The sequence below is a fragment of the Lepidochelys kempii genome, chromosome 6 (genome assembly GCF_965140265.1).
Source record: "Lepidochelys kempii isolate rLepKem1 chromosome 6, rLepKem1.hap2, whole genome shotgun sequence".
Classification (NCBI taxonomy): domain Eukaryota; kingdom Metazoa; phylum Chordata; order Testudines; family Cheloniidae; genus Lepidochelys; species Lepidochelys kempii.
The window spans coordinates 35,293,208-35,315,445 of record NC_133261.1 but is presented as its reverse complement, the minus strand read 5'-3'; the positions used below and the strand labels follow the sequence as shown (position 1 = coordinate 35,315,445).

General features: G+C 40.5%; 2 protein-coding genes across 2 annotated transcripts; both read left to right on the top strand.

Moving 5' to 3' along the window:
• Window positions 1-1,098: 1,098 nt before the first annotated feature.
• Window positions 1,099-16,958, top strand: TMEM9B (TMEM9 domain family member B). The gene is made up of 5 exons (XM_073347522.1): window positions 1,099-1,286; window positions 4,794-4,885; window positions 8,601-8,709; window positions 9,860-9,994; window positions 14,750-16,958. Exons 1-5 carry the CDS (start codon window positions 1,215-1,217, stop codon window positions 14,903-14,905), a joined length of 564 nt encoding a protein of 187 aa, XP_073203623.1. The 5' UTR covers window positions 1,099-1,214; the 3' UTR covers window positions 14,906-16,958.
• Window positions 14,909-22,233, top strand: ASCL3 (achaete-scute family bHLH transcription factor 3). Its single transcript, XM_073347523.1, has 4 exons — window positions 14,909-14,997; window positions 18,280-18,413; window positions 18,657-18,723; window positions 21,321-22,233. Exon 4 carries the CDS (start codon window positions 21,338-21,340, stop codon window positions 21,863-21,865), a length of 528 nt encoding a protein of 175 aa, XP_073203624.1. The 5' UTR covers window positions 14,909-14,997; window positions 18,280-18,413; window positions 18,657-18,723; window positions 21,321-21,337; the 3' UTR covers window positions 21,866-22,233.
• Window positions 22,234-22,238: the final 5 nt, after the last annotated feature.

Genomic DNA, 22,238 nt, shown 5'->3' with positions numbered 1-22,238 from the left:
GGCTCTGGGGTGGGACCAGAAATGAGGAGTTCAGGGTGTGGCAGGGGGCTCCAGGCTGGGGCAGGGATGTGAGGGAGGGGGTGATGGCTTCGGCTTGGGGTACAGGCTCTGGGGTGGGGCTGGGGATGAGGGGTTGGGGGTGCAAGAGGGTCCTCCAGGCTGGGACCAAGGGGTTTAGAGGGTGGGAGGGGAATAGGGGTTGGGGTGTGAGAGGGAATCAGGGGTGCAGGCTCCAGGTGGTGCTTGCTTCAAGCAGCTCCCAGAAGCAGTGGCATATCCTCCCTCCGGCTCCTATGCAGAGGACTGGCCAGACAGCTCTGCGCGCTGCTCCATCTGCAGGCACCGCCCCTGCAGCTCCCATTCACCATGGCTCCCGGTCAATGGCAGCTGCGGAGCCCCATGGCTGATCCTATGCATAGGAGCTGGAGGGCGGACATGCCGCTGCTTCCAGGAGCTGCGCAGAGCTACAGCGCGGGGCAAGCCCCCAGCTGGAGCGGCAAAGCAGAGCAAGCCCCGGACCCCACTCTCCCGCAGGAGCTCAAGGGCTGGATTAAAACATCTGGACGGCCGGCTGTGGCCGCCGGGCCATAGCTTGCCGACCCCTGCTGCAGAGCAACTTTACAAAGGGAGCCCCTGCAATGCCTGGCACGCTGGCAGTGTAGAAGTACTGCTTTAAAAGGAAGTGTCTGATACATTGCTTTAAAACAAAAACCACTCTCTGGATAAGGGATCACTTTAGTCACCATGTCGTTGGAATCAACTCTAGGGAAGAAGGTGGCACCTATTTGACAGTCTATGCCAGTACCCTACGATGTTTAGGACAGGAAGTGAAGAAGGAAATAGCTAGTGGAAGCTGTGCGCTCACGGGGGGAGGGGGGCCTAGGGCCAGGCCCCTCAGGGGGCTTCTGAAAGGCAGGATCTGTCGCTACCCTGCCAGGGTCCCACCCCTGTGGCGGGTGACCCGGGAAGGCCGCAGGGCGGCTCGCCAACCCCGCCCCACTTGTTCCACCCGGAACGTTGTGGTGAGTGCACCGAGCCCCCCCCCCCCGGAACCCGCGAACGGAGCCGCAGCTCCCCGGGGGCGCATTAGCCAGAGGACTGGCTGTCACGAGACGCCAGCCCGTAGCGGAAGTAGGAAGCGATGGTAGCGCAGCTCCGAGCTGGGCCTCGGGGGTTGCTCTAGCGGCCGTAAGGAGCCGGGCCCGGAGCCCGACATGGCGGCGTGCGCGCGGCTCTGCTCGCTGCTGGCCCTGGCCGCGCTCGTGGGGCAGGTGACGGGGGTCAAGGTGAGCGGAGCGGAGCGGGGGGGGTCTCCCGCCCGCAGACGGTCCGTGGTTTCCGGCGGATTCCCCCGCGGAGCCGGGGCCAGACTCCCTCCCCCCCACTGCTGGCTCCAGAGCGGCCCCCGCCCCCCTTGCCCTGCCGACCCTCCTCAATAGACTCCCCCGCCCGCCTGGGGCCCTCAGAGCTGCTGCCGCCCGGCAGGTCCCTGCCCCGGGAGCCGGGGGGGGAGGGGGGCGCGGGCGGTGCGGTGAGAGGCGAGCGCGTGAAACGCTCAGCCCGGTGCCAGCGCGAGCCCGGGGAATACACGCGGGGGCTGTTGCCTAGTTCAGGCTCTTGCTGCCTCAACGGGCTGGAGCTGGGCGTGGGGCTTAGGGCGAAGAGGTGAGACCTGCCCTGAAGAACTGGGCTCGGGCTTTCGAAAGCAGGGGCCGAAATACCTGGTTTGGTTTTCAGGAGTCAATGGGCCCTCCTCAGCCTTGTTGAAGATCGGGCCATTTAGAATCATAGAATACCAAGGTTGGAAGGGACCTCAGGAGGTCATCTAGTCCAAGCCCCTGCTCAAAGCAGGGCCAATCCCCAACTTTTGCCCCAGATCCCAAATGGCCCCCTCAGGGATTGAACTCACAACCCTGGGTTTAGTACGCCAATGCTCAAACCACTGAGCTATCCCTCCCCTCTCTATTTGTCTATATAGCTATATCTATATATAAAAAATCACTAGGACTACACACATGTTAGGCAGATGCTTAAGTACCTTGCCAAACCAGGGCTTGGGAACCTGATCTTGCATAATTGAAGTCAATAGGTCTTTGCCATTAGTTTCAATGTGTTCGGGATTAGGCCCTTAATGAGGAGAATGAAGAAAGAGAGGAGCTCTCCAGCTTCAATATATGTCTATATGACTATTGTAGAGCGGAGGGGAAGTGATTTTCAAAAAGCACAAAGGGGAATTATGTGCCTAATTCCCATTGACAACCAGTGGAACCTGGGCACCTAGAGGAGCTTTCTGCCTTCAAAAAATCTCCCCGAGAGTTCTGAGCAAGTAATTCATAGCCAGAAAAAATACTCATTCACATTCTTCTTTTTTTGTGTCATCCCCTGTACACTTAATTCAGCCCTGTAAAAACAAGTTGCCAGTAAATATTCTGTTGGGTTCACCTCCAGACCCCCATCCTCACTACATACAGGATATTTTATTTATGGCAAAGTGAAGACTGTAGAGCCAAAAAAAAACCAAAAAAACCCCTCTCTTTGTTTCAGCAGCAAGTCTTCACTAAAAGACACATTTTTTTTCTCATTAACACTTGTGGGAGTTGCCAGCTAGACAGCACTAGAACCTGAAATCCTCTATTGGTCTACCAAACCAACACAGTGCAAGCAGTAGTGACACAAGTTTCATCACACAATTCCATACAGTTCTTGCTCCTACCCTATCCCTGTACGGCCTTATTTTCTTCTTTGTTCTCACCTTATCAGAAATAATAAATGCTACTTGAACTTTGATCTGGAAGTTCTGCCTCTGGGGTAGCAGAATTGTTATATGCCCATTCAGTCCTAAGTATCTCCTATAAGATATCTATTAGTGCACTTACTTAGCAACCTCACTTTAGGCTCCTGTTTTTGGAAATCAAGGCCTTGGCTTGTCATACGAAGTAATTGGCGGGGGGGGGGAACCAAAATCTTGAGTTAGGATGTTATTTTGAAAGGTGGCTTCTTACTTCAAGCATGTAAAAATATCTGCCTGGGGGTGAGTTTATGGACAGTTGGGGTTTATTGGATTGAATGTTTTAGGGCATCCATGAATATGCATGATTCACTCCATCTTTAATAAATTTTGATATAAGAAACCACATGAACCCTCTTTTCCCACTACCCCTCTCAAAATTCTTGATTATTGCATTTTATGTGGCTTTTCCTCAGTCACCCTTAAGGTCCAGCTCTTTATTTGTGCTCTCTTATTATTGAATTACTCAACTTCTCATTGAAGTTTTTGGCACCCATCTCCTTCACTATTTCTCAGAAGTTTGCCTTAGTTTACTTAATCTGTCAGTATCCTTCAAGTCCCATATCATCTGAACTGTGTTTTTGTATGGTTACGTAGGTAATGCACTCATAAACCAGGGTAAATTTGAATCTTAATTTTTATTAAACCAACATAGCTTGCTCTAGGGACAGAAGGCTGGGTCAGTGTGAAGAGAAGTTTTCTTTGGCAGAGGACCACCGCCTGCTAATTGACGTAAGCGAGGGATTAAGAACATAAGAATGGCCATACTGGGTCAGACCAAAGGTCCATCAAGCCCAGTATCCTGTCCTCTGACAGTGGCCAATGGCAGGTGCCCCAAAGGGAATGAACAGACAGGTTATCATCAACTGATCCATCCCCTGTCGCTCATTCCCAACTTCTAGCAAACAGAGGAAGTGACACCATTCCTGCCCATCCTGGCTAATAGCCATTGATGGACCTATCCTCCATGAATCTGTCTTTTGAACCCCATTATAGTATTGACCTTCACAACACTCTCTGGCAATTTGTTCCACAGGTTAACAGTGCATTGCGTGAAAAAATACTTTCTGGTGTTTGTTTTAAACCTACCTATTAATTTCATTTGGTGACACTTGTTCTTGTGTTATGAGAAGGAGTAAATAACACTTCCTTATTTACTTTCTCTATACCACTCATGATTTTATAGACCACTATCATATCCCCCCTTAGTCGCCTCTTTTCAAAGCTGAAAAGTCCCAGTCTTATTAATCTCTCCTTATACGGAAGACGTTCTATACCCTTAATAATTTTTGTTGCCTTTTTCTGAACCTTTTCCAATTCCAATATATCTTTTTTGAGATGGGGCGACCACATCTGCATGCAGTATTTAAGGTGTGGGTGTACCATGGATTTATATAGAGGCAATATGATATCTTCTGTCTTATCTATCCCTTTTTTGATGATTCCCAATCTTCTTTTCACTTTTTTGACTGCCGCTGCACATTGAGTGGATGATTTCAGAGAACTATATACAATGACACAATGAATCTCTTTCTTGAGTGGTAACAACTAACTTAGACCCCATCATTGTATATGTATAGTTAGTAATCCATGTTCTCTGGTCTGTAGCTGAACATGTACATGCTCAGACAAACAGATACATGGGTCTCATTACCAGAGTAAGAGCCTATATTTGTTTTCCTGGTTGAAGGGTCTTGGGAAAACCTGAACTAAGATATGAGGAATTTGTTGTGCACACCGTATCAGATTTAGGAGGTGACTTTAGCTTATTCAGCCAAGAAACTAAACTTGTGGGCTTTCAGCTGGTAGACAAGCTGATTCTTCTTTACTGTCTGTATACTGCTAATATTTCTTACATTTAAGAAAAATTGGTGATTAAGACAGGTTGCAATGGACATATGTTTGTAGTATAGTATATAATATGTGTTGCATCAACTATATGCTTTTGTAGAAGACTTTTTGATAGTTGATAGCAATTTGTTCTAAACATGTGTTTTCTTTACAGAATTCTGAGGATGTCCGATGTAAATGTATATGTCCTCCTTACAAAGATCATCCTGGCAATATTTACAACAAAAATGTTTCACAGAAAGACTGGTGAGTTTATGGAGTTCAGAAATTAGAAGGTGTATTCTCATTAGGGTTATATTGTACTTCAGTGGGTCACCCTTCATTAATGATTACGTAAGGGATAGTTATTTCTTTTGTTGTGGTGTGGGGAGAAATGTTATCCCAAATATTAGTAGTTGATGCTCTCACTCTTCAGAGTGTTCGCCTATAGTAAGGGACAAGGCCTCAAACCCTTTCTTCCTTCTCTGGTTTTTTTTTTGGAGCGGGGAAGGGGAGGTCATAATTTAGTTTGGCTTCTTGGAATTGTTTTTAGAATGTGAAGAAAAAGCATAGTCATAAGTCTGGGAGTTGGGAGATCTGATTTCTGTTCTATTCTGAATGTGTTGTGTTACATGGGTTCTGCATGCCTGAACCTTCTCGTGTGTGCAGTGGAGGAAAAGTAAAAAGCCTTTTGAGGCCTAATTCATTTCTGTAAAGTGCTTTGTAATCCGTGGATGGACTATCCTGTAGAAGTGCAAAGTATTCATTAGTGACATATTGGCCTTACCTTTTATCTATGTTTAAGAGACCTAGAGACCTCTGAGCATGATGGGAAGCCACAAATTAATAGTTCAATCCTGCAAATGCTTTCTTATCTGAGAATTTCCATTGAAATCAGTGGAACCTATCATAGGAGTAGAATTATTCATGTACGTGTCTGCAGGATTGGAGTTTAATTTATTAAATCACTCACTCTCACCGGGGACACACACACACACAAGGTTTGGTAGAACCTACATATTGTATATTTGAAGCTAAATTAATGTCATGAACATTATTTGAGTATAAAATGTTTGGTCTAGTTAAGGCCATTATTTTATTCCAAATTATTAAGTTTGTCACAGTAGAAATAATGTCATGGTGCAGTGATGAAACAGATTGAGACTATCTCAATTGCAGCACGCTTACGTGCTTAATCTAGGTTCTAGCAGAAGGCCTGCTGCTCCTATTTTGTTAGGTAGACATTTTCCCTGAATTCAACTGGAGCAGAGTTGAACCTAAGGTTCCTTACTATTGTCATTAACTGAAGGAAAAATCAGCTTTGAAGACTTGAACAATAAATTGTATGTGGAGAAAAACTGGTATATAAAGGATCTTGGATAACCTGCTCTCCAGCTTTTAAATGTCATCTTGTAATCATGCTTGAGATGGACCATTTGAGAACAGTTTATGGTTTTCTGGGCTTCTTTTGAAATGTCTTGATGCTATTTCAAATTCCTGATTTACTTTTTCAGAGGAGTATGATGGCTGCAGAGTGCATTCATGTGTAATAAAGCGGGGATCTTAGTGCTGTACAGCTGGCCTCTTCTGCATCTGCATGAGTTAGTTTTATTGCTGAATAGGACAGTGATAGACTGCATTCACTTGATATTTAGCTCAGTTAGTTACATTGTACTGAAGAACCAGATCAATTTTTAATGTGCCTGTATAAGTTATTCACCATATAGTGGCCGCTTACAATTGGATTATCCAGTTATTAAATTAGATTTTATATCCAGCGTGGTGTCTGTAATGTGAAGATAATGAACTTCCCATTAGGGAGACTTGTCAGGGTTTTTATTCACACTATTTTTCCTGGTTCAGACTTTGGACATGGTCCTGCAAAGTGCTGATGTCAGTATGAGTTGAGGGTATTTTGACCTCACCAAAAGTGCTTACTGCTTTGTGGGGTCAGGCCCATAACTATCGTAGACCGTTCAGCCCTGATGACTAATGCAGTAGGCTGGCATAAGGGATGTTTGAATTTAATAGTTGAATACACTGTGCTCTTAGATATCAGTAAAATGTTAACCCTTTTGAAGGAAGTGTGTTTGAATGGGTTATAGTGCCTAAGAGACTGATCAAAGTGGTATAGCCATAGGTTGGCATTTAGTGGGGAGACGGAGGTGAGACACCTAACACTCTTCTGGCATAATGAGTAAGGCTATGATTTTTTCACGGAGGCCACGTGTGACTTCCAGCAACCTCCATGACTTTAGCCAGGAGCTGCACATTCTCCCTGCTGCCTACAGAGCTGTGGGGTACCTCTGCTGCCTTGTGAGGGACCCCAGAGTTCCTGGGTGCTGGGGGGACCCCAGAGCTGAGCTCCCCATTTTGTCATGGATATTTTTTAGTAAAAGTCACGAACAGGTCACAGGGTTCCGTTAATTTTTCTTTATTGCCTGTGACCTGCCCGTGACTTTTATTAAAAATATCCGTGACAAAATCTTAGCCTTACTAATGAGTATATATTTTATGTATAGAAACCTCCCTCCTGTCTAGTCTGTCTTGCACGCAAGGAAACTCCCTTAACAATTCAATTCTATTGATTCTCGTGACTTCAAGCCATAAAAATACTGTTCACAGCAGTCATAGTTTGGAATGTTTAATCAATTAGATTTGCTTCTGAATGATACTTCTGTAACATTGATATCTTTCCTTCATATTTTTGTGACTGTGTTCAACACACAATGATATTCTCTTTTCAATGTCCTTGTTAGCTGTAAATGAGGATGAAAGGTGGACCTGAGGAATTAAACAAAAATGTGTTGTACTTTGGCTACAATTCTATCAAAATCCTCATGTGCTAAAGTTAGTGCATAGCTTTTACAGGAATCTGTAAACAACACTTAGGCGTGCTTTTGACAGCACATTAAGTCTAAGATTTGCTGATATTGATATTTGAAACATTTATAATCTAATAGAATGGAAGCAACTTCATATTTCTGCCCATATAAGTATACTTCGTGGGTAACACGTTTTAATTTGATTTTGGATTTTAACATTGCAAGTAGCTGGTAGTTACTCCTGCCTTGCCATGATATCTGTCAACGTACACCTTGTCCATCCCTTAAATTCTGAGTTTGCTTTCATCATTAAAAAAAAAAAAAAGTAAATTCAACCCTTCTAATTTCTTTCCTTGATTCTATTGAGTGTTGATACCCTGCTCTTGAACTTTCCTTGTGTATTGTTTAAGGCCAAAAATCAGTGAAGCAAATGTCCTGTGCTCCATTCTTGTTTTTGAGATGTGGAGAAAACTAATGGAAATGCTAACCTGTGGGGAAATTGAGGTCTGTTGCACTATTAACTGTGGCATCTTAATGTCTATTTCTCAATGTTTGAATAGACCAGTGCCCAGCCTTATTACACAGGAGGGCCACATAAACCTAAGCACAACTTTGTATGGGTCAGATAGATTCTACATATTTTAATAAGATTGAAAGTCACCTGTATTGAATTATATTTTAAGTTCATATGTATTTAGATAGGTTGTTTCTGTGCACAGTCTTGTCTATTTACACACTTGCGTAAACTAAAATAATGCAAACAGGACGATAAAACGCTAATGAATCGGACAGGAATATATTGTGTTCAAGCAGGCTCTGGGCCTTATGAAATGCTCTATTGGGCAGTAGATTGGGCACCCCTGGAATAGACAATCTATATTAGTTTTAATAAGAACTTTCTAGCTGGCTAACTAAGTTGGAGCAGCTGAGTCGCTGTGTAATTCATCTCATTTAAGTAAATTCATTGTTGAAAAGTTAAAATCTGAAAAAGTTAAATCTTGACCTTTTCTAGGTATTAGATATTTCTAACTCTTAATCAAAGATCAATTCCTCTTGCCCCTTGCTGTGGAATTGGCATGTGTTCAGAGCAGAGGGAACTGTCTAAGTAGTGGAGTAAAATCAACCAAACTGACTCTAAGCTGTTTTTCTTTCTCCAGTGATTGTCTTCATGTGGTTGAGCCTATGCCCATCCCTGGACCTGATGTGGAGGCATACTGCTTACGTTGTGAATGCAAGTACGAAGAGAGAAGCTCTGTCACAATTAAAGTAAATATGTCATTCCACTGCTGTATAGTAAACATTTCAGCCAGTTAATAAATGAACCACCTTTTATAACTGTATTCTTAAAAACAAAGCATTCTGAGTGCTCTAGAGGCATTATAATAACTAAATCACATAATCTCACCTAAACTCAGAATAGCAATAGTACTAATAGTTAAAGCTGAATCATCAGGCTTAAAGGGACTCTATTAAATAGCTTAGTCTCAAAATTTGCCATTCCTGACAGTTGCTAAGGGGATTCATGTTTTTCTAAGCATTCTGGGTATTTTTATCAGTTTATGTGCTTAGTATCTTTCTCACCCTTTTCCCCTCCTTTGCTCGGTCCCTTGTTACTAAGATGCATATTTTGCTAGCTTGGCAGACACAGTTGGCTAACTATTCTCAGTTATGCTCAAAGTGATGCTATGCCCACAAAAACCATATCAGCCATGTTAGCTTTAATGGGTGAGTTTCATAAAAATGAGCTCAAGTTTGGGCAGGCAACCAGGTCTCTGTCTGCCTTTTTCATCCCTTTGCTGCTCTCCCTCTCCTGTGCCTGTTTTTGGCCATCTTGGAAGATCAGCTTATGGAGAAAGTTTTTAAAGTGGACTTTGAAGCATAGATTTTACATTTTGTTATGCATTGAAACTGAGCCCCCACCCACATTTACATTATCCAGTTAATAATCACTGTGGGTTTCTTGTCCAAACCCAAGATAACTGAATGGAGACAGACAAGCTTGACTGCAAAGAGAACCCCCTGAATCACCAGCCCACAGCTGAAACTGAATGTTAGTCTTATTTTGAGATGGGATTTTTCTCACCACTCTTTTGCAGAGAAGGAGCTTGAGCTCTCAAGAAAGACTAGTTAAGAGGAAATTTTGTCTTAAACTGTGGACTTCCTTTCTCTTTGTTATTCACTCTAAACACAATATTATTTGAATCTGTGTCTGTGGCTTAATTTCTTGAGGTTGTTTGTTTAATTTAGAGACATTGTCAAGGTTAATAAGGTGTAAAGCAGACCTACTGACTGATTTACAGGTATTTTGTGTGTCTTGTTGTTCCTTTGCTCGACTGTCTGCCCTGTTCTTGAGAGTATTATGTGGAGTAAGTACTCAGCAACAGTGAAAACTGTGCTTACGTTTTACTGCATGCAGGTTACAATCATAATCTATTTATCCATCTTGGGCCTGCTGCTGCTGTACATGGTGTACCTTACATTGGTAGAACCTATACTGAAGAGACGTCTCTTTGGACATTCACAGCTAATTCAAAGTGATGAAGACATTGGGGTAAGTGCACTTGAATGAATGCAGTTGAACGCTTCCTTATGAAGGTTTTTCAATGGCAAAATAGCCCTCTTTTTCGAGGGGAGTGGTGGTAATCTTCACTGTTGCAGAAAGTTGTGTGGTCTCTCCAAGACCATTTCTTCACTTCCAATATGTCCACCCCATAAACAGGTGGATAGCGAGTTCAGGAGCCAGGGATTACCATTTTCTCCCCCGAACCTAGATTACGGAGTAGTCCCCCTTTCTCAGAGTGGTCAAAGGATGGAAAGAATAAGAAATAAAATTTTCCTTACAGGGCTAAATGCTGCATTCCACCTCATAAGGGTTGCTGTATTTTAGGTGGATCAGTGCAATTGTAAGGGGAAAATCTAAATAATAAATATATGAAGAGGTGTAGTCCTCCCTTGCTACTTCAACTTAAGTTGGTTGACATTATTTAAAAAAAAAAAAAAGTTCTAGCAGTGAAATATTGTCATGAGGGGACATTTTATTTCAGTTAAGTCTTATTCTTATAATTAGTTTCCTGCATGTGATGAGAATAGGTTCCATAAGATCCAGACCAAACTGTTTCAAGAGGTTTACTTGCACTATGGAAATGGACCATTGGTAAGATGTATGAGTAGACATTTCCCATGTTTGGACCAGTTTGTTTATTAATGTAGACAAGACAAAACTGTCTTCAGCATCATAATGAGAAGGGTGTTTAAGACTGGAAACATGGTGCTGAAAATAATGGGGGATTTTGTCCTGGCTAAATTAGCGAATAAACAGTTCGTACCAGTTGAGTGGGGTAAGGGAGGATTATGTTACAGACAGCCGTTGCTGGCTTGGGTCATTTTTTATGTTGTAGAGAGACTTACAGAATATTTATTAAAATAGAGAGATGACAATGCATTATAACTAATCAGTTTTACAAAGCTGATGGTCTGTTGTTTGCTATGTAGAGATGTCTGAACAAAGTAATGTAGATATGCTAGTCTAGGGTGACATGCCTGTGAAGCCATTATAGTCACCTGTTACCTTGACTGAACTGACTTATTACATTGATAGTGAAGCACTTCACAAAAATATAAGCCAAACTCTCTCAGGGGAAGTTTGCTGAAACAATGTGAAAAATCAAGAACTTACGTTTGCAGTCTAAGAATTTATTAAGTATGTAAGGTTCCTAATCCATGCTTACAAGTAACTGCTAAATATACAAAACAATTTATCAAGTCTAGAAAATACACTCGTGTATTTACCATATTGTATAACCAAGCAACATTAGCAGTAGAGTTAAAGCACATTTTGAGCATAACTTTAGCAGACCTTAAAGAAAAAAAAAGCAAACCCATAAAGAGGTGAATTTCAGTTTGCTTTATCTAAGTCTGCCAGCAGCTGTGACCACTTACTGTCCAGTTTAGTGTGGTGGTGGTGTTTTTTTAAATAAACTAGGAAACAGAATAAAGAGATTAAAAGTGCTTGTTATGCCATTAAAACATGACCCTTAAGAATATTGTCATTATTGCTTCAAAGTAAACAGTAAGTTAACAATGCAGCAACACTAAAAGGTGTCACACAATCTTAGGGAACTCATAGCCATTTTGTTTACAGTGAAACAAAATGATGATATCTTTATTTACAAAGTCTATTTAAAAACCCAGTAGTATTGTGTGGCTGTCACTTTAATAGCTTTAAATCCATAGCAACTTTGGGCAGTAGTCAAACCCTAATGGATCAGACTTGGTTTACACTCATGCTCTGCATTTTTATTTGCAAGGTGCGTGAGAAACTCGCTTCCATCATATTTAGTATGGTGATTTGAACACTTTTTAATATGGAAAGACTTATCGTCATCCTGTGTAAACCGAGAATTAGATCACTTAGAATTCTGTCATCTTAGTCTACTATCTTCATCAGCCATCTGGATGAAAAGTAATCTCATTCTTAAAAGATGTAAACAATTATAAATATTTCCATTCTGGAAACATAACTACAATCTCAACATTAAACACTTACATTCACCTGATACTTAATCATGAAAATAATCAAATACTTCACAAGTATTATTAAAATCTTTAAACTATTTTATCTAAATCATAAGAGGATCAGCACCAGCCCTCTTACAGATTTCAAGGCCAGAAGGGACCATTGTGATCATCTAGTTTGACATCCCGTGCACAAGAATTTCTTGCTGTGAGTTTGGGATGGTCATTACTTATATGTGGTCCAGCAGTGTAAATTTTAACTCAAGGCAGTAAAAACACGCTTCAGACCAACACATTTATACATCATCTGTTCCTGTATTTTCCCTCTTCCTTTTTGAAGCAACATTTAATATGAAAAAAATACTTCATATGAGCATTGTGGCATACCTAATTGTAGTATAAAACTGTCTGGTAACTTATGCCATGATTTATGACAGTATGAAACTTTCACAGCTGTGTATGTGGGGTTTGAAATATGCCTGACTACCTAGGTTAGATACTAAAGCTGTTTAGTATTTGTTTACTGCAGTTTGACTGTTATAACGTAATGCAGAGCTAGAATCTAAGGCCCTGATTCTGCATGGCCCTCTATGTGGTCAGACTCCATTGAAGTCAGCAGAGTTTTGGATGGACCAAGGAGTCCATCTATGCAGATGTCACAGCAAGTCTGGGGCAGAAAATAATATTTTCTTTCAGGGAGGGATTTTCAGAAGTGCTCAGCATAAATCTACCTCTGCTCCCGTTAAAGTCAGTGGTAAGAGTTAAGGCACCACTGAGTGCCTTTGCAATTAGCACTCTTAAGCAGAATCGTATTTCAGGAGTTTTAAAAATGCAAAATGGGCCACAGACAATAAGAAGTTTTCTGCACCATAATTACTGTAGGCAACACCTCCATCTTTGCTCTCCCTGAGACTTGTAACCTGGGTGTCATTTTCAGCTAGGTCCCAATCTAGATTTATGTCAGAATCTTGCAGCTTCTTCCTGATTAACATTTCTAAAATCTGGCCTTACTTCTCCATCCACATTGCTAAAACCCTTGTCCAAGCTTTCATCTCCTGTCTTAACTACTGCAATGTCGTCTTCTTTGGCCTTGACAAATGGTCCTGCTTATATCCTTCAGAACGCTGCAAAGATAATTTTCCTCATTCCTGGCTTTGACTACGTTGCCGCTCTCTTTTCATCCCTCCACTGGCTCCCCCTTCTCTGTCACATCAAACATAAACTACTTGTCTTAACTTTCAAGGCCCTTTGCAGCTTATCCTGCACTATACCTATGATCTCATCTCTATCAACTGTCAGCTCTTGCCTTCAGTCGGCCAGTCTTCATCTCCATCTTGCTAAACTTTTGAACGAGCACTTTTGTGCTTTCTCCTGTGCTGGGAGTGGATGGGAAGTGCTTCCAGGGAACGTCTACAAAGCCACCTCTTCTTTCCTCCTTTGAATTCCTCCATAAAACTCTCCTTTGCTATGTTTACAAAAAAGTGAAGTTAACAAGCTGCTGTGCTGAGACCCTCTATCATGCTAACTAGTATTTTCTAATCTTCCTTGTGCTCCCCAACTGGCCCATCTGTGTCTACCTACTGTCTCTTGTCTAATACTTAGATTGTAACTCTTTGGGGCAGGGAATGTCTTTTTGTTCTGTGTTTTGTACAGTGCCTAGCACAGTGTGGTCTTGGTCTACGACTGGGGCTCTGAGGTACTACCTTAATACAAATAATTAATAATCCATTTAAGGGAGAGGTGTATTGCTGATCACGGAGTTGCTGTACTCGACATCATGTCACAAATAAAATAACCACTTCTGAAAACTTTTTTGCAGTAAAACAAGGCAAGGTATAGAAATACACAAGCTTCAACATTGAATCTCCTTTGCTGTGTTAGCACAGTGCATAGTTTATAATGGTGGTTTTTCATCTGAAACACATCATATACGTGACCTTTTCCAATGTAGTTTTTAAAACATAATTTTCTTTGTCCAAAACATTTTGGGAGCCAAATAAAAGGTTCTGTTCCAAATGTCTTTGTTTATAACTTGGGACTTTTTTCCAGTAAATAAATCCAGCTTTGCAGATACTGTTAGAAAAGGGACAGCGTAAATGCTAAACAAACACTCAGTTGTTCAGCTTTTCGTCACTTAAACAGCTGTATTTACATGTAGCAGTGGGTTTGGTTTAGTGACAGTAAACATCAGTGTTTTGGTATTATAGGACATCTTTGTGTAACTATCCAAAATTGCTTTACGGTAACAGGTTAAAATCTGGTAGCGTGCTGGCTAAGCAAAGACGCGGGCTCCTCAGTTCAATTTTAAATTGAAGTACCAGCATGAAAACAAATGGGAGCGTCCAAGTGTCTTGGTCAACAATTTCAGGCTTCATGTTCAAATAGGTGCTAATGTATGTAAAGCTGTGTGCATGTTACTTTTGAATACGTAGTGGTGCTCTTACCTACAAAGTCAGCATGGGCCTACTCCCATTGAACTCAGTGGCTAAATTCCCATTGACTTCACTGGTGTAGGATCAGCTTCCATATGATCATTACTTATTACCTTGAGACACTGATCATATGAAAGCTACTGCAGAACATAACACTAAATTGTTTTATATAAGAAATCCACAGAAATTATTTTCTATAAAATGTTGAAGTGTACAGTCTCTATTCAGCTAAAGCTTGTTTTGCACACAAAGCTGCCTGGCAAGTTTGAACAACTTCTTTTATCCAGAAGAATATTGTAATTAACAGTAGTTACGCAGTGAAATTGCTGAAATATAAATACTACTTTCTGCAATTGCAGGATCACCAACCTTTTGCAAATGCTCACGATGTGCTGGCTCGATCCCGGAGTCGTGCTAATGTGTTGAACAAAGTGGAGTACGCCCAGCAACGTTGGAAGCTACAGGTCCAAGAGCAGCGCAAATCTGTCTTTGACCGTCACGTTGTGCTCAGTTAATTGATGTCTAATTCAATGTTGACCAGAAGAAAGTAAAAGGGACTAAAGGAAAGAGCTGACTTATGTCTTCCTGATTCTACCACTTTTGAATGGTTTGTTACGGGCAGCAAAAAAATGTTAACTTAGTAAGAATGTTCTGGAGTGGAAGCTATCAAAAATAAACAGCAAAGTTAATTAGCCAAAAGATAATTCTTTACATTTTTTTAAATGGCATTTACTAATAAAACTAAAAAAAACAACTTACTCTAAGGTATCTTTGGATGTAACTAATACCTTATTTATTATGACTAAGATTTTTAAATGTAACTCATACGGTTTAAAAAGCACCAGAGAGCATAGTCTGTAACAAAAGATCAGTTACAACACACTAATCACTTTACTCAGTGAACTTTTTTGTAAATATTCTTGGTTTTTCTCCTTGTTTAATGCGATGTTCTGGAAATCTAAATCTTGCCGTGTAGTTTTCCTATCTGACATTGGCCAGTTGTGTTCGTTTGGTTTCTTGCACTGTTACTTTGAAGATGTTAGTATAGCAGCTGACTGTTGCAAACTTAAGGCAAAACTTAAATGGACAATGACTTTTGGTGAGAAGCTGCACACTTAAGGTGCTGTGATGTAGATAAACTAATGCAGTGCATATTAAGACAGCGCTTTACTCTTTTGCTTTGATCACTTAGTATATTGTATGTGCTACCTACAGATCTCTTCCCTGTCTCTTCATGGATAAAGTCTCAGGAGTTAGTGTATGATAAAGTATATATTTAAAAAATAAACTCTGTATTTGTCTGGGTTGATGGTATAAGGCATATACTCTCCAGCATCTTCTGTCATCTTGGGAGTTAGGTGTATTTTTTAACTGTGATGCTGTACTCATCCCTCTAAGATATACAGCTACTGAATAACTATCTTTCATATATCCTCTTTGGAATGGAACAATTAAAGATTATCATGATTTTTGAAAAATCCTATTTGCAGTATCTGTATTTCATCATTTCTCTCCCTCATCACACTGCATGTAAATTTCATATTTAAAATAATTTTGCCAAATGTGCCTAAGATTACAAATGATGTGCATTGTTTGTAAATGTTCAATGCTTGGGTGATGGAAAGGACAGCTCAGAAAACTGCTAATATACAGAGTGCCTCAAACTTCTGATTCAAATCCAGACCCAGGCAGTAATGGCTGCAAGTTATCACCCATCCGAGGGCTCTGTTCTGTGTAAAATGAGCTGGCCTCAGTCCAATTTCTAGTGAGAGTTCACATAAAATCCCCATTTATTATTGCCTGGCACTTCTCTTGGCATTTTAAACAGCAAGGTGGAGGACTGAATGGGCATAGAAGCTTAAACTGGCTGTTGCACCTAGAGCTAGTCCATCCATGTTAGCATTTGAGACACTAGCAGGGCCATATAAGGACGCTTGCACTGCCCTTACCCTTCACAGATAAGTAGAGCATGGCAGTCTTTTGTTGTTTCAGCACGAGTACTAACTTCACAAAAGCAGAAACTCTTCAATACTAGCAGAATCATAAGCGGTATTTTAAAAAAACCCAAATCCCAGCAACATGGTGTAGCCACTAACCAATTGAAGGTTAACACCAGTGGGCTGACAGTACAAGTAATCAAAGTTCAGGAACTAACATCTCCCCACCCCCCCCCATGCAACACACACACACACAGTATCCAGACTGGTGACAATGATGCACTTGACATGCACAGAGGAGAAAGAGTTGCAGTTCCTTGTTGCAAGGTGCCTATTGCCTACCACTTCAGACTGCATCAGTGGCAGAAGCACTGCTCCTTGCCTGCCTTCCCTCACAAGCCATCAGCAGGTGAAGTGAATTTTTAGGGAGATAAACGGAGGTCCCTACTGCAAAGGCATGCGGATATTTTGAAACTAATCTTTGTTCAGATGCAGAGACTGCTTCAAGCAGAATCGATTCTCTTAAGGCCTGAACGGGCCTTAGCAAGAAAGAAGAGTGCGTATGCATTTGTCTCTGAGTAGTGGATTAGCTTTCACTAATTTTACTTTCAGAGTAGCAGCCGTGTGAGTCTGTATCGGCAAAAAGAACAGGAGGACTTGTGGCACCTTAGAGACTAGCAAATTTATTTGAGCGTAAGCGTTCATGGGCTAAAACCCACTTCATCGGATGCATGCAGTAGAAAATATAGTAGGAAGATTTTATATACACAGAGAACATGAAACAATGGGTGTTACCATACACACTGCAACGAGAGTCATCAGTTAAGGTGAGCTATTGCCAGCAGAATGGTTGACAACTGCTGGAAATGGCCTATCTTGATTATCACTACAAAAGGGTTTTTTTTCTCTCCTGCTGGTAATAGCTCACCTAAACTGATCACTCTCGATATAGTGTGTATGGTAACACCCATTGTTTCATGTTCTCTGTGTATATAAAATCTTCCTACTGTATTTTCCACTGCATGCATCCGATGAAGTGGGTTTTAGCCCACGAAAGCTTATGCTCAAATAAATTCGTTCATCTCTAAGGTGCCACAAGTACTCCTGTTAATTTTACTTTGTATTTCAAGTGTTCAAAATAAAGACTCTGCAGTATTATGATCTACAGAAGGTCTGATTAGTAAATGAGTCCCAAATTTAAAAAAAGGCTAGCTTCCTAATACTAGACTATAGAATTGAGGCTTTCAAAATGTGTTAATTTATACACACTCAATTCTAGTTAGAACTTGTCTATAATACTTAGTAAAAGTTTTATAAACTAATTTGGCACAATTAATAGGTAGTAGTTGCCCACTTAAAGATGCACTTGCTGGTAAAGATGCTAAAAATCTGTGTTCAGGTTCCCTAGTTCTCGCCTCAGCTCCACCCTGACCCTAATCTAGGAACTGTTCACAAATTAGGGAAATTAGCCAGTGAGTGTGCAACTCACACACCATCTGTATGGCTACTGGGAATTCTCCATAGAGGATATCCAGGCAGTTTCTATTCCTCAAGTAATGGAAAGGAGTGGAGAAGGGTTGAGAATCTGGCCCAGTGTTGAGATTTTGGAATTAGCACACCAAAGCAGCAGTTTAAAGATTACTCAAAGCAAGACCTATCTTGTGACATTACCATAAAATCAATTTCATATATCCTCTTGTTCAAATATATTGAGATTTCTGTATTTAACAATAAAAATCTAACTGAAGTGCTAACTAGTTTTTATTCTTTTAAATATTTGGGTGTAAAATTCAATTAAATGAAAAGGACATTCATTACAGCAAATTGCTATAGCATATGGATCCAAGGGCTGTAAATAAAATTTGTCACTGATTACTGTCTAAGTTAGTTCAATTGTATCTAATACATTTAAACTTTCTATCCCATAATTCTAATATTTGTTGCCATTATAGCTACAGTGTGGGTGGAAAAAGCTAAACCAGAAAAGAGCAGATCTAAGTGTAAGCTACTTTGCATATTGTCAATTGACTATAAATTACACCAGTCTTTGACACAACAAAACAGCTTTGGAACAACAATAGTTCAGGTAAGAGATGTAAAAGAAAGCAATATGTCTTTGAAAATATATAGCATTATGGCTTGAATAATTATAAATCAAAATTGTTGTAAATAACTTGTCAGCTATTTAATGAGTACTTCAAATAGTCTATTTTAATGTGTATTTAGAATGACACATTGTTTGATAAAATAAGTTACGCTGGCAGGTCAGAATTGAAAATATTAACTTTAAAACTTTTAATTTTCCATACAAAATTCTGATATTTTACAGACATTTTGAGCAGCCTGAAAATTCTGTTTCCTTGGATTACTTGAGAATTTTCTCCATCTCAGAACAGGTGAGTCTCTATAGCAATGAAACAATCTTTGATTTTGTATTTGTCTTGGACATTAGGATGGCAGAGAGTGTTTTGTGTAATCCTGGTGTGTAGCAAAAGTGTTAGGGCCATCCAGTCAATGCAATGAATTTCTGATTTTTTCAGTTTTTTGCTATACAGTGCTCATGTAGATTTTATCTTATGGTAATGTTTCACATTCACACGTCAGTAGAATATAATCAAAGAAAATAATTCATTTTCTTTTCATATTAACAAAAGGAACAATCACCATTTGCTGTTTTGAATTTATCTATAATAGCTATATGTTCACCTCAGATTTCCCCTCATGTATAGCAAGTTAAGTTGTCTTCGGTAACTGAACATGAATTTGTGTGTTCAGTGCATGTTTATGCTAGCAGCTAGCCTATGAAAGCATCTGTTCTAGAACATATTTGATTTTCTCTTTTGGAGAATTTTTGGTGAATATGGATTCTCAATTCAGTGAAAGTTTTTAGTAAAATCAAAACTGAATTAAAACAGAATTTGAGATTGGATACACAAATATTTTGACTGAACATGACTTTACACACGGGAATAATGTGCACTTGGGATCTGAAGATAGGCTCAAACTTTGGTCACACAATTCCCTCCCTTTTGAGTATAGAGGGTATGAAAGTATTGGAAAATCTGCTAAAATAGCCCCAAATCTTTGTGAAGGAGTTGAATCAATGGTGGCATTCCCTCTGTCAGGTAGCAGACATCCTTCTGTGTACACACTGAACACCTAGTGCTTGGCAATTTTATTTTTAATGAGCGATGGAAGTAGGGCATTTCCAGTAATGCTTTTTAGTTCTCCTCCCTCTTCTCCCTTAGAAGGCATGAAGGAACCTGACTACTTTAGATGGTGCCACCTTGATGACATGGGGGTGGATGGTAGCAAAAGGAAATCAGGCTGGTCTCTATACAGGCAAGGATTGCACACAGTCACTGAAAACCAATAGTGGTCTTATGAAGTTGCAGCTACGTTATTTTTAAAGGGTAGCTTTGTTACAAAAACCTTACTGGAGGGCTGAGGTTAAACTACTCTTATAGTGTCTTGACAATCCCATAGAAGTACAATATAACTTCATATTAGAGAGACGATTTTACTGTCTCTCTCAAACTTCCAAGTGTGATTTTAATGGTTAAATACAAATCCTGGACAATTGGTTCTGTCATATCTGCTGTCAGGCAGGTGTAGCGAGAGTATGTGGTCCTCTAATGGGCCATCATGAATTAAAGCGAGTGCGGCTCTATGCAATACTCCAAAGGGAAGTTCATTCACTTACCATGTAGACAAGTATCAGAGGGCTAGCCGTGTTAGTCTGGATCTGTAAAAGCGGCATCCGACGAGGTGGGTATTCACCCATGAACGCTTATGCTCCAATACGTCTGTTAGTCTATAAGGTGCCACAGGACTCTTTGCCACTTTTACCATGTAGAAACCCCTCTCCCTAATAAAACTAACAAGCAAACAAAGTGTTTGTACAGCTGGAATGTAATCTGAACAACTTTCATTAGCATTGTTTAATACTGGCTATTAAAATGATCCTCAAATAATCCCGTCTCAATGGGAGGTGGAAGGATGGGGGACGGACTCTGCAAAACAATCCTGGGTACAAGAATCCATAAGGAATCCCCTTCAGAGGAGACCTGTGGAACCAGTGTGTCACTTTACAGACATAAAGATAAGATTGAGGTCCCTGCACAAAGGAGTTTTCAATCTAATTGCAACATAATACAGTGAGTGAAAACATCAAACATGTCGGTGAAAAGACAAAATAAGGGGAGAGTTTAAAACTCTTAATGAATGTGTTGTTTGGCTCAGTGAAGGTTACAGGCACTTGAGTTGTAATGGTTTTTGGAGGGAATGATGGGATGGAGAGGCTGTTTACTTTGCCAATGCGTGATGGGTATATGGCAGTGCCTGTGTCTCTCTGAGTGGCAGAATGCTAACTGAAAGTGGTGAGGGTTGAAGAGGGAATTGAAGGAGATTGAGGTCACTAGAGGCACAGGAGGAAGGAACAAAAATTCAGCCAGTTTTATTTTATATAATGCCAGCAATAAGTATTTTTTGTCAATTTCAGACTGAGCTGGACATATGTTTGGAAATGAAGAGGATCTGGTATTACAAATGCCAAGTAAATTTGAGCTCTCAGTGTAGCTTAACTGTGGTTTCCTTTAGGAGGCGGAAGGGATTACTTTATCTTTAGTCAATGCTTAGTAAATTTCTATAGCGTATGCTGGTGATTATGCACTTTTGTGTGTATGTGAAGGATGCTATTCAGTTAGGACATCATTACATACCATGTGACAACCTCCCACATCATTTGATAATATCAGAAATGCATTAAAATCCCTCCTTCTGGAAAATTATTATTTATAATTTGTATTATTGTAGCACCCATGAGCCCTAGTCATGGATCAAGACCCCATTGTGTGAGGCGCTGTACAAACACAGAACAAAAAGACAATCCCTGCCCCAATAGTTTACTGTCTATGTCAGTAATAGAACTTAACTCATTTAAGTAGTTGTAGTGTATGAATCATTCAGTTAATGTGCAAATATACATTTTCAGGTTAAACACAAAACCCAATGGATAGTAAAAGCTACTGTAACTTCATGGACACGTTGTCCATCTACGACTCACAACATGTACAAGTGACTAGGCCTTTCAGTGGGGACCCTTTTGTCACGTTTCATGTGTACCCTGAGACACCGACCCAGTTCACTTGCTCTGAGGATTTGCCACTACTTCCTTTTACATCCGAGCAGTTGATCACAGAGAACTTCTACATGGATCCTTGCAACTTTCCTTACCAAGTGGCCCAGGCTAATTATGGCAGAGGTGACTGTTCTTACGGACCAGCTTTCATCAGAAAAAGGAATGAAAGGGAAAGGCAGAGGGTTAAGTGTGTCAACGAAGGATACGCCAAACTCCGACGTCATCTGCCTGAGGAATACTTAGAGAAACGGCTCAGCAAAGTAGAAACACTTCGAGCTGCAATAAAATACATTCACCATCTACAATCCGTTCTGTGCAGTGATTCTGCAGTGACAGAGAAGAATAACCTGGAACTGGGCCATACTTCCAAGGCAATGGCCAGAGAGATCCAGTTTTGAGGACTATCTGAACTGCTCCAGGGAAGAAAAATAATCACAGCTGAGGCTAATAACAATCACATTATTGGTGACACAAATAATTCTGTGAAACTGACACATTTTATGAACTGTACAAAGCACACATCCCTACCAGTCTACTGGGAAAAGAGTTTAAATTAACCTACAGGGAATTACATTGAGATGAGAAATACTAATCTACAAGAAAATGAAATGTAAACTATTTTAGTTAATTCATGGAAATTAGAAAAAAATCCTTTAACTTTGTTAGTTGGAAACCGAAAGTAGGACTACGTTTCATTTTTCAGAAAGGAGCAAATGTATATGCCATTTCAGTCTGCATATTTTAAATAAAGTGTAACCTTCTCATTGATGG

What these genes read in the sequence shown, in the direction of transcription:
- ASCL3 (XM_073347523.1), top strand. Translation starts at nt 21,338, where the DNA reads ATGGATAGTAAAAGCTACTGTAACTTCATGGACACGTTGTCCATCTAC.
- TMEM9B (XM_073347522.1), top strand. Translation starts at nt 1,215, where the DNA reads ATGGCGGCGTGCGCGCGGCTCTGCTCGCTGCTGGCCCTGGCCGCGCTC. An exon ending in AATGTTTCACAGAAAGACTG is followed by an intron (nt 4,886 to 8,600) that starts GTGAGTTTATGG and finishes TTCTTTCTCCAG; the next exon opens with TGATTGTCTTCATGTGGTTG. An exon ending in GAAGCTCTGTCACAATTAAA is followed by an intron (nt 8,710 to 9,859) that starts GTAAATATGTCA and finishes TACTGCATGCAG; the next exon opens with GTTACAATCATAATCTATTT.